At 44.2% G+C, this 12,034-nt stretch overlaps 1 protein-coding gene across 1 annotated transcript in view; it reads left to right on the forward strand.

The window, feature by feature from the left end:
- Positions 1-2,864, forward strand: part of LOC112064339 (leukocyte elastase inhibitor-like) — a 26,081-nt gene extending 23,217 nt beyond the window's left edge. The window contains exon 7 of the mRNA XM_055080035.1: positions 1,493-2,864. Within this exon, the coding sequence (XP_054936010.1) occupies positions 1,493-1,894 (402 nt within the window). The 3' untranslated portion in view covers positions 1,895-2,864. The remainder of the gene's footprint in view (positions 1-1,492) is intronic.
- Positions 2,865-12,034: the final 9,170 nt, after the last annotated feature.

The raw sequence follows: 12,034 nt of genomic DNA on the forward strand, positions 1-12,034 counted from the left end.
GCTTCCCACTAGCTATCTATTTTACGTTTGGTAGTGTATATATGTCCATGCCGCTCTCTCACTTCGTCCCAGCCTACCCTTCCCCCTCCCAGTGTCAAGTCCGTTCTCTACGTCTGCGTCTTTATTCCTGCCCTGCCCCTAGGTTCATCAGTACCGCTTTTTTAGATTCCATACATATGCCTTAGCATACGGTATTTGTGTTTCTCTTTCTGACTTACTTCACTCTGTGTGACAGACTCTAGGTCCATCCACCTCATTACAAATAACTCAGTTTCGTTCCTTTTTATGGAAGCCCCACATTTAAATGTTCATCTACTATCAGTGCACAACGTGGCGGGAACATCTAAGGTACAGACCGACTGTAACGCCGGCGGGTGGCAGCTCGTGGAGACTCCCTTAGATGAACTTTAGAGGAACGTGCCATAAATGAGGACTGTTTCATTAAAACAATTTTTTACAATGAAAAACCCTCAAACATTATAACATTTATAGCTCCATGTGCTATAAAATCTGCTCATTCCCACCCCAGTTCACGTAGATTGTGCATTAAATGTCCGATTGCTACATGACAGAAAAAGATCCATGTGACCCGTTAGTCTGAGAGATAAGCCCACTTCCTAACCTGAGCTTTGTCTTCGGTTTCTGTTATTTGTAATTTAAAGGCAATGGTATCTCTTGCCAGGGCCAGAAAGAGGCAAAACTGTGAAGAGTGAGGTTTTTCTTCAGCGTCTCTGGCCTGTTGTGTGCTCTTCCCCTCCCCATCCCTGACCAAACTTGCTGTTGGAAGGCGTTTAATATTAGCCATTTGCAGCTCTAGAGCAGAAGTTAAAACCAGTGTGTTCCTCCTTTCAACTGTATTTCCGTACTTGTCCGTTCCTGGTTATAAAAAAGGACGTCTGGGATTCCCGGCATCAGTAGAGAATCGGCATGTGCTTCTGCTGCAGTGCAGTAGCAGTGATAATAGTAATGACAGTAGCTGACCGTACACAGCACTTGTATAGGGTGGTGCATTCAGCACTTACAGTGCTCCAGGTACGTACTACTGTGATCCCATTTAGATGAGGAACTAGGTCCACTTCTGTTTCTACCCATGAGCTACATCTATTAGAGATAACTTCAGCTGTGTGAGGTTCACAGATAGCCACAGTGATCACTGGGGTTCAGAGTAAACAGAATTAAATAAAAGGAAGAAAGCTTTAAAATATCCTCTTGCATCACTCGACATTTTAGCCAGGATGGCCAGTGATCCAGTGTGGCAGGGCCTTGGTAAGTCCTGGGTGGGTGGGCCCTTGGTGGCTTGGAACGCAGCTCTGTTCATTATCACCAATAACCAGAAAGAAATGAAATCCTCCAAATGGAATCTGTTTTGGTGCAAAACATGAAGGAAACTAGTGAGCAGCTGATACGACGGACCCGTTCATTCCAACAATGCTTCATTAACTTGCTTATATAAAATGATTTCACCTCTTCTTTTTGCCCATTCTGAACCCAGATTGAGCAACAGCTGACTTTGGAAAAGCTGCGTGAGTGGACCAGACCCGAGAATCTGGATCTCCTTGAGGTCAGGGTCCAGTTGCCCAGGTTTAGGCTGGAGGAGAGCTACAAGCTCGGAGCTCCGCTGGCCCGCCTGGGTATGGAGGAGCTCTTCAGTAGCAAGGCTGACCTGTCCGGCATGTCGGGAGCCAGAGACCTCTTCATATCGAAGGTGGTCCACAAGTCCTTCGTGGAAGTGAACGAGGAGGGCACAGAGGCGGCGGCTGCCACCGCGGGCATGGCCGTCTTCGCCATGCTGATGCCAGAGGAGGATTTCACCGCCGACCATCCGTTCATTTTCTTCATTCGGCACAATCCCTCCACTAACGTCCTGTTCCTCGGCCGACTTTCTTCCCCATAGAGACCAGAAATACAAGGTCAAGCTTGGAGCGTCTTCCTGCCCTTTCAATGGTGACCATTTTCATAGACCTTTACCAGTAAAACTACTATCCAAAAATGAAACTTTAATCTCCTTTGTAAGCTCAGTTCTGTTGGCTGGTTACACCCATTAACTTGCCATGGCTATCTGTTCTTCTTTTTTTATGCTAAAAAAATCCAGTGATTTCTTTTGAATGCATCAAATTAAAAAAAGAAAGAAAAAATCAGATGTGTAGATTCTTGACAACGTAGACATCTATGAAGTTGCTATACTTTCCTGAGAGCCGGGGGGAACACGGTCACTCTGTCGTCTGTTTTACAGATAGACTTTTGGAAGCCGTAATATAGGGACACCCTGATTGTTGAAGGGAGGCTTAAAAACAGATATTCAATTGAAATACCGCAGAGCGCCCCAATTACGGGTCTGCGTTATGAAGACAGACTTGCCTTGGCAATGTCTCTGACCCTGTGTTCTGCAGGATTTGTATCCCATTACAGCCCTCCAGGTTTCAAACTATCAAAGAGCCACCTGGTGATAACCTAACCCGTCCCTGTTTTGTGCTCCCTTCTCCCTCCTGATATGAGTTGGTGTGGGGTCACAAGGAATCGAGCAGTAGGTGTCTTACCCTGAAAGATGCCAAGAAACGACAAAAAGAAAAATGGCGTAGGAGATACTATTAAGCACAGAGGTGGCGCAGAGATCTCACTGTTAACCGGCTTCTGCCGTGTTTTCTGATAAAGGCTCCTGACGTCCATACTATGGTACAGGTTTTTATGGTAATGGGACGGCCTAATGCAACGCTGTGCTGGGAGATGGGGTGAGATGCGCTCTGATTAATAGAACCCTCTGTCAATGCGCTCCTTGGAAGGGGCGAGAACTGCTGCAGCTTTGTGCTCCCCTAAAGCTGGTGGGCTGGTTAATAAAGTTCCCTAAGATTCTGCAAACCAGACTGGCCTCCGTCCTCTTCTTGTTTCTCCCTGATCTCAGAAAAGCCAAGACTGCAAAAGGGGGTTCTTGGCCTGAACGACGATCACGTCAGTGCTGATAGGGAGTGACTCCACAGCACAAAACAAAATTTCAGCAAATCTCATGTTGGCAAGCGTTTCTTCCTTCTTGTTTTCTTAAGATACTTACTAGCACCTGCCGCCTCTTCCCTTGGCCTCCCCATCCTAAAATCTACTCAGTGATTTAGACTAAATCGTGTTAATCAAGTTACGTGGGCTCCAAGCCAATCTGCTCAAATCCTCCTTTTTGTATTTGAGGGATCAGGCCCATGGACTACCAGTCAGTTGTTGAAATCAGAAAAACTAGTAGATTCAAGAGCAGAGACTAGATCCAATTCTTTCTTTTTTTTTTTTTTTCCTCCCTGCACGCGGCACGTGGAATCTTGGCTCCCCGACCAGGGATTGAACCTGGGCCCTCAGCAGTGAAGGCGTGGAGGCCGAACCACGGCACCGCCAGGGAAGCCCCCAGTTCATATTTTATGTGGAAAACGTCTACTTCTCTTCATGGTGAACTAAGTAACTCAAACCTCTTAAGACCAACTGAAAAACCAACCAAACAAAATAAGCATCAGTCCATAGGAGGAAGGTTGACATGATGATGACGAATTTCTGGGCCAAGATCCAGGAGAAACTGGTGCAGTTGGCAATCACTCTTGCCCCATGTGCATTTCTCAATCCAAAAGGGATAATTGAGGTGTGAAGCGGGGATTTTGGCAATGTTCTAGGCTAGGTAGGCTGAGTTTGGACCTGTCAAGAGCGGGGGCCCCATTATACCTCCCGTGCTTTTGTTTGACACCCTGCAGGTATGAGTGAACCGTCTCAGAACGCAGCCCTGCTCTAGGTCGTCGGACAGCCTGGAAAGTTCCAGCGCCTAGAAGCGGATTACATTCATCCTGGTTTGCTCAAAGCCAGAGGCATAGGGCAGAAGGAGAGAAAAATCATCCCTGGGGAAAGATTACCCACAAACCTCAAATCATTTATTATAATCCACTTTTCCTATACAACACCCAGCATACAGTCAAAGATAACTGCATGGGTGAAGAGCCGTGACAACATATATTAAAACCAGCAAAAAAGGGCTTCCCTGGTGGCGCATCGGTTGCGCGTCCGCCTGCCGATGCAGGGGAACCGGGTTCGCGCCCCGGTCTGGGAGGATCCCACGTGCCGCGGAGCGGCTCGGCCCGTGAGCCATGGCCGCGGGGCCTGCGCGTCCGGAGCCTGTGCTCCGCAACGGGAGAGGCCACAACAGAGGGAGGCCCGCATACCACACACACACACACACACAACAAAAAAAAAGATAAAAAGCAAAAAAACAGTCCCCCCCCCCCACCAAAAAAAAACCCAGATAATAGAAACAGAAGTACTGGGGGCTCCAAATATTAGAATCATCACACACAAATTATAAAACAACACGGTTTTCTATGATCAAGATGACAAAAGACACGGTTAAACATTTCAGCAGAAAACTGGAAACCTAAAAGAGACACTGCATCTTTGAATAAAAATGAAATAGAAATTCCAGAGCTCAAATATACAGTAATGAATGAAGAACTAAATAGATAAGATTTATTAGCAAATTAGATATAGCACAAGAGAGAAACTGAATTATCATGGTCAGGAGAAATCATAATTTCTTCCAGAAAGAAAAATGTAATAAATAAAATCCAGAAAGAGAAAAGGATGGAAAAATACAAAAGGGAAGATAAAAGAGTCAAATGAGTCAGTAAGAAGACGCTCCACAGGAAAAGAGGAAAAAAAGAGACAGCATGGGGCAGAATAATGGTTAAAGAGCTAACAATCCACATGAGGGTTCCAAACTGACACGACAGCAATTCACAGACTTTCCAAGTCCCGCTCAAGCCCCAAGCAGGATACTACAGAGAAACACATCTCTAGATGCATCCTGTGAAACAGCAGAAATCCAAAGACTAAGAGATGATCAGAAACAGATGCAACAACCAAAGGAAAAGGACAAAGTACTGTCACAGGAGCAGTGGTTAGAAAGATAACACATGTATCAACAGAAATGATGAAAGCCAGAAGATCACAGAATGATTCTTTTAATATGTTGGGGAAAATAGCACCAGAAAACCCTGCCAACCTAGAATTATTCCACACCCAGTAAAAATACCCCTCAAGATTTTTTCAGACAAACAAAAACTGAGAGTTCACCACTAAGCAGACGCAAAAAAAATTCTAGAGGATATTCTTTCTGGAGAAGGAATGTCAGAGTTATAGGAAAGAATAAAGAGGAAGAAAAAAACTGTAAATATGGTAAATTTAAACAAATATTGACAATATGAAACAACAGTAATAATGTCTATAGACCTTCAAATATATACAGAATTAAAATATAGCATAGCAGTTGGGGAAGAAAATGGATGTAAGAGTTCAAATGTCCTTGCATAGTCTGGGAAGAGAACAAAAGTATAAGTACAATTACATTAGATTTTGATAAGTCAAGGATGCATGTTGTGCTGTCCAAGGTAACCACTGGAAGAATAGCAAACAGGTTTATAATTTCCCAAATAAACCAGAGAGGAAAAAAGGAATAACAACAAATACACAATCAATCCAGAAGGAGGAAAGAAAAAAGAGAAAGAGATACACAGAACAGGCATGACAAATAGCAAGATGGTATATTAAACTCCAAATAGTTACTTAAAAATGTAAATTGACTAAATATTCTAGTTAAAAGACAAAGATGGTTAGGCAGGGTTGAAAAAACACTAGATGGTGTCTGCAGGAAATATATATGTATAACATAAAAATAGAGAGGATTTGAAAGGAAAAGAATGGAAAAGATATGCAAATGCTAACCATAAAAGTAGAGGTAGCTAAAAATATTAGGCAAAGTAGTTTCTCTTATTCCAGAGACAAAGACAGACATTTCATAATGGTAAAAAGATTCAGCTCACTAGGGGAACATAACAATTCTAAATTTGTATGCACCCAACACCACGCCCTCAAAATGAAACTAGCAAAAATAGAAAGAAATAAAGGAGAAATTGGACTGCAATTTGAGAAGAATGTATGTTGCCACCACTTATACAATAATTTAATGAAGATCCTCGCTGATACAGTAACTCGAGAAAAATAAATAAAATATATAATGATTTGAAAGGAAGAAAACAGTATTTTAGATTTTTTAAAAACTTATTATCTATTTATTTATTTTTTGGCCCACGCCTCGTGGTTTATGGGATTTTAGTTCCCCAAACAGGGATCGAAGCTGTGCCCTTGGCAGTGAAAGTGTGGGGTCCTAACCACTGGACCGCTAGGGAATTCCCTATTTTAGATTATTAGACTTTAAAAGTGAGTTAAGCAAGATGTTGCTGGTTACAAGTGCGATTTAAAGTTGATTTGTATTTTCTATGTAACATCAACAGTTAAAAAAAATGTTTTAACAGCATTTACAAAAATGTCAAAAAATGTTCAAGTGCCTGGTAATAAAACCAACAAAAGATGTTCAGGACCTATATAGTACAGAAAGCTATCAACATTATTGAGAGAAAATAAAGAAGATCTAAATAAATGGAGAGCTATACCATGGTCATGATTCATTATTTCAAGTGTTGACTGATGTACAAAATCAATGCAAGCTCAATAAAAAACCCCAGCTTTTGTTTTGTTTCGCTTTTGGTGGAACATGACAGTTGGTTCTAATATTTACACAGAAATGTAAAGGGCCAAGAATAACAAAGACAATCTTGAAGAAGAACCAGAAAGGCAGACATACTTAATCGAATCAAGACTTACCTAAAGCGGCAGAAATAACACAGGGCAGGTTTTGGTGCAAAGATGGTCAGAAATAGAACAGAACAGGGAGCCCAGAAACAGCTTTACTCAACATGAGCCCTGCTTTATGATGTGTGACCCTCGTCCCAGCTCAAAACAGCGTGTGTCTGACTCTATTGGAACTATTAGCAATGCCCTTTTTACTCTCAAAATCGTGGCACAAATCCAGCACCCTGTCCCCCTCCAGGGTCACTGCCAAGAGGCGAGATCTCGGCACAAAACTGTACATCGGTTGGGGATAAGAAATATACTGGAGGATGAATCTGTCATTTAAAAAACCACTCAGGACTAAGGAAGGATCTGTTGTACTTCGACCTTGGAGAGGTCGATGGCTCGTAGACATGTACAGGTTACAAAGTGTAAAAGCATTTCTTGCAGGGTTCTAATCACGTACAGAATTGCGACACCAGACCCTTTCTACCTGAATAAATAGTCAGTAGCTGGTGTGACAGGAGCCCAGCCTACAGGGTGTGGACAGAGCGTGTGGAGTGAATGAATCTGTCAAATTACTCTGCCAAAAAGGATAATTTGTAGCGTGAAATCCCACAAGTGTCCTGGAACACAGGTGATTTTCTAGCACACAGGAGAGAGAAGTAAAAAAGCCAGCCTGCATAGCAAGAGGAAGTTACTGAAAGAGGTTTTTCCGGAAGTTCTGACGACAACCCTTCCTTTATTTTGAAAATCTGTTATAATCAATTCTGGTAGTAAGATCTTTTGCTTCAGCAGATACCTAAGAGTTTCCTGTCAATTAGAAATGTAAATGTTTTATTATTGCACAATATTTTAAAAAGTCAGTTTTCAAAGAATAAATGCATCGCAAATTTTAGTCTTCTGTGAAAATCTGATACATTAGCTGAAATATTTAGGAAACTGGATAAAAATTTTCCCATTTTTAAGTAAACCCAGATGTTTTCTATAAAGGCAAAACAGTAGATACTTAAAATTTTCGATTGCTTTCATATGACCTAAATATATTAAAAGGTAAGGACTTATGTGCCTTTTAAACTTATTAATTTCTTACTATATTTTATGTCCTACTCTACTTGCTGTTGTTGCCTGCTGAACTAATTTTCAAAAATTGATGATTTTTTCATCATTGTGGGTTTTTTTAATTAGCATACATTAACTCCAGAAATACTGTTAATCTAGAACAAGATTCACAATCTTCCACTGAACCACAACAATAGCATGAAGCACCTCTTAAGATTGTTCAAATGAATTCTCTTTGTTCTGATTTCAAAGTCATTCACTGGTTGAATTTGCGTTCTCTTAGCGTATATTATGCACTAAGCTCCGAACCAGGCCCTAAGGATGCAACAATGAACCAAACAAGATCCCCGCTCTAGGGCAGCTCATGTCCAGTTCATAACTCTGGTAGACTGACCCAGTGGTAGCTGCGGTACCAATCTTTTAATGTCACTATAGATTACTTTTGTTTGTTCTAGAATTTTATATAAATGGAATCATAAAATATGTGCTTTTTTGCGTTTGACTCTTTTCACTTAGCATGTTTTTTTTTTTTTTGCGGTACGTGGGCCTCTCACTGTTGTGGCCCCTCCCGTTGCGGAGCACAGGCTCCGGACGCGCAGGCTCAGCGGCCATGGCTCACGGGCCCAGCCGCTCCGCGGCACGTGGGATCCTCCCGGACCGGGGCACGAACCCGCGTCCCCTGCATCGGCAGGCGGACTCTCCACCACTGCGCCACCAGGGAAGCCCCACTTAGCATGTTTTTGAGGTTCATCCATGTGGTCCTATGATTCCACAGGACCCACAGGGAAAGCACACCCAACCATTCGTCAGGTGGAAAACGAGAACCCAGTGTGTGCCTCTCCTTGTCCTGGTTGCTGAAGATAGAGGATAAACAAGGCAGAGTGATTCTCTTGGAGGCGGCCATCCACTTGGGGAGACAATTACCACAAGGAAATCAGCACCGCAAAGCATGAGAGCTGAGGACAGAGGCAGAGGCCCAGCATCGTCAGAGGGAGAGGTGACCAGTGATGCCCCCGGGGTGGGGGTCAGGTAATCCTGGAACGGGGTACCACAGTACCATCCATTCTCTTCATTGCTTTTGGATAATGTTTGTTTTGTTTAATCATTGTAACCATCTATTTTCCTAACTAGGGATCACCTTTATTTGACTTTAGAAAGCTTATTAAGCTTTTGAAAAATGTCTGTATTTTGATAAATGCCATTTGCTAGGAATTAACCAGTGTTTTATGTGGTACCTTCAATATCTTTAAGTAGGACAGCTCAAAAATGTTTCACAAAATGAACTCACCCATGTATTCAGCACCCAGAACAAGAAGTAGAATTCTCCCAGCCCTCTGGATGTCACAGCCCTGCCAAGGTACCCTCTCCTCTACTTTCTAAAGACCTCGAGGAGTTCTGTCTGTATACTCTCTGAGTTTCCTTAATTTTACATTTTGTGGGTATATTGATATTGTGTGTGGAGCCTGTGATAAATCTGTTTTGAATGACAACTTGCCTTGTGGAGAAAGCACCACCCTTGAGGAATGAAGCTCTGTATTGGCTTTGTGTGCACACGTGATGATAAAATATTCCCCAAATAAACAACAAGGCCCTAGCACAGGGAACTGTATTCAATACCCTGTGATAAACCATACTGGGGAAGAATATGAGAAAGAATATATGTATGTATAACTGAGTCACTCTGCTGTGCAGCAGAAACTAACACATTGTAAACCAACTATACTTCAATAAAATTTTAAAAATATATTCAACAAATAAAGTATTTGGCTTTTCTATCCCTAGCTGGCTCTTCTCTGTTGGGTGTTAAGAAAGCCTCTAATTTTGAGCAAGGCTGCGACCGGTTACACAGGAAACCGCTGTCTTTCTGAGCGGTTCCACCACAGTTTTGTTACAACAACGAATAAAAACTCTTGCTAAGGCTTCTTTGCATGCTGCTTTTTAGAAGAAATAAAAGTAAATCAAAATCAGCATTGACATGGAAAATCCCAGTGAGGGAAAGCCGAATGATGGCTTAATTTATATTGCTAAGAACCACCAACCCAGCAATCAAGCGTTTCACGTGGGAAAACCCCAAAGAAGAGGGACGGGGCCTGTCTTCCTCCACCACGTCCTCACGCACCCACCCTGCCCGCGGGCACAGTCCTGCTGAGTTCCAACCTGTAACCGGGGAGATTCTGCTTTGATGTGATTCCCGCGTAGGTCAAACTGTAAAAGGAAGGTAGTGTCTCACTTTACAGCGTCAGAGTGCGCGTGGGACGGGAACTTCTCCAAACTTGCTATGAGCTTGTTCAACCCCCTAGACAATCTGATGAGCTGGGTATAACCGGTGTCCTCATTTTACAGACGACAGAACCGAGAGACAGAGACATCAGGCAAGTCAAGGGTCGCAAAGAGCCAGGGTTCAGCCTGGAGTCTGGCCTGCAGAGCCCCGAGCCCCCGGACCGCACTCAGGATCACGCAGGGATGGGACGCGCTGACCACGGCTCACTGCTTGTCTTGAGGGTCACTGGTCAGGAGGAGGGTTAGTGCCCCTGTGCAGCAATGTTTGAATGTACCGTGCCGGCGGCCGGAGACCAGGAAGGAGCGTGGCAGAGGCCTTGCTGTCAAGGAGTCCTTTTACGGAGGAAACTGGGAGGACGAGGTCAGCTGCAGAGGACTCAGAGCACAGGCCAGGTTCTACCTGGAAGGGCAGACCCAGAGAGCAAAAGGATGTGGGCAACGGCGCACCAGTCACGGGAGCCACGTCCCTCACCTGGAAAAGTGATGAATGAGGCCCATGTTCTGTAAATTCCCCCCAAACCCTGTAACGTCCTGCCATCTTCATGCCTGGTCACCGTCCTGCTCAGGAATGGGCCCCACTGGCCACATGTTGGTGATCAAGTCAGCAAGACTGTGCCAGGCTTGCAAAGCAAGATGCTGGGGACAATTGGCTGCAGTTCACAATTGAACTGCAGTTCACTGTGCTGAGTAAAAATATAATGTACAGCCAGGGTTACGACCATAAGAAAGACAAAAGCCACAAAACGTTCCAGGTAGCAGGGACACTACCCTCCTCAGAGGTGCAGACCCCTGGGGCCTGTGTTTACAGCATGGTCCATATTTATGGGACGGAACGAGGGAGCCGGATGCTCTCGTTCTCTGGAAGAGTATGTGCTGTCACCCACTCCTGACATCGACGCTTTCTAGCTCAGAGCTTTACGGGCTGTTATCCGAGATTGCTTGTGGGTTATTATTGAAGACGGTTCCGTCGCTCTGACAACCAAGCATGTTGCCTGGCAACTATTTTCTTGTTGATTTCATATCTCCTCCTGTCACGGTTTCTGTATCTTCAGCAAATCTATCCCTATTCTGCTCCCTCCTACTCAGAATAAAGTCTCTTTCCATTCCTGAATTACCAGGCACAGAAACAGAGTGACAGATTCGCCAGCCTTAATCCGAAGAGGCTGAGTGAGTTTCACGGCTATGACTGCGTCTCAACTTTGAGTTTGAAGCATTGCAGGAAAAATCCCTGCTGACGTTTTTTTTTTGTTTTTTTTTTTGAATTTTAAATAATTGGGGTTTTTTTCACTTTTTTATTAAACATCTTTATTGGAGTATAGTTGCTTTACAGTGGTGTGTTGGTTTCCGCTTTATAACAAAGTGAATCAGCTATACACATACATATGTCCCCATATCCCCTCCCTCTTGCGTCTCCCTCCCTCCCACCCCTCTAGGTGGTCACAGAGCCCCGATGTGCTGACTTTTAAAATGTGACCCGTGAGGCCGGTGGCGGAGCGCACAGCTGTTCTGGGGGAGACAAAGGTGAAGTTCGCGTTCGGGCTCAGGGTCACGCGCTGTAGGGAATTTGGTCAGAACTGGATTTTCTTGGGGAGCAGGAGGAATGTGGTGCTTTGAGTTTTCAACACAAAGCAACCAGGCGTGTTCCCTTTTTCTAGTGGCAAAAACGTTGGCAGATTCTTAAGCAGTTGTCATGCAAACCTGGAGGGCACTGAGCACTTCCTGTACCTGAAAGAGGGCCGCTCTGAGCCAAGGAGACACGCTGACCATCTGCAGCTGTTCCTGGAGGGCTCCACGTCCTCTGCCCGCGCAGACCCTCTGACTAATGCCTGCGATTCTGCGGCTAAGCTACGTCCTGTTGCCCTAAAGAACCAGGAGTGCTTTAGAATAAAAACGCTTTTGCTACAGCAGTAACTGTCTTCGGGCACCACTGATGTCCGAGTGAAGCTCAGTCATCACACCTTCGTAGGGCTGAGGATCTGAGAACAAGCTTGATGGGAGGGCGACCAGGAGAACACTGGGCTCTGGGGAAAATGACAAGGTAATGGCCCTG

Source organism: Physeter macrocephalus, chromosome 18 (genome assembly GCF_002837175.3).
Source record: "Physeter macrocephalus isolate SW-GA chromosome 18, ASM283717v5, whole genome shotgun sequence".
Taxonomy (NCBI): Eukaryota; Metazoa; Chordata; class Mammalia; order Artiodactyla; family Physeteridae; genus Physeter; species Physeter macrocephalus.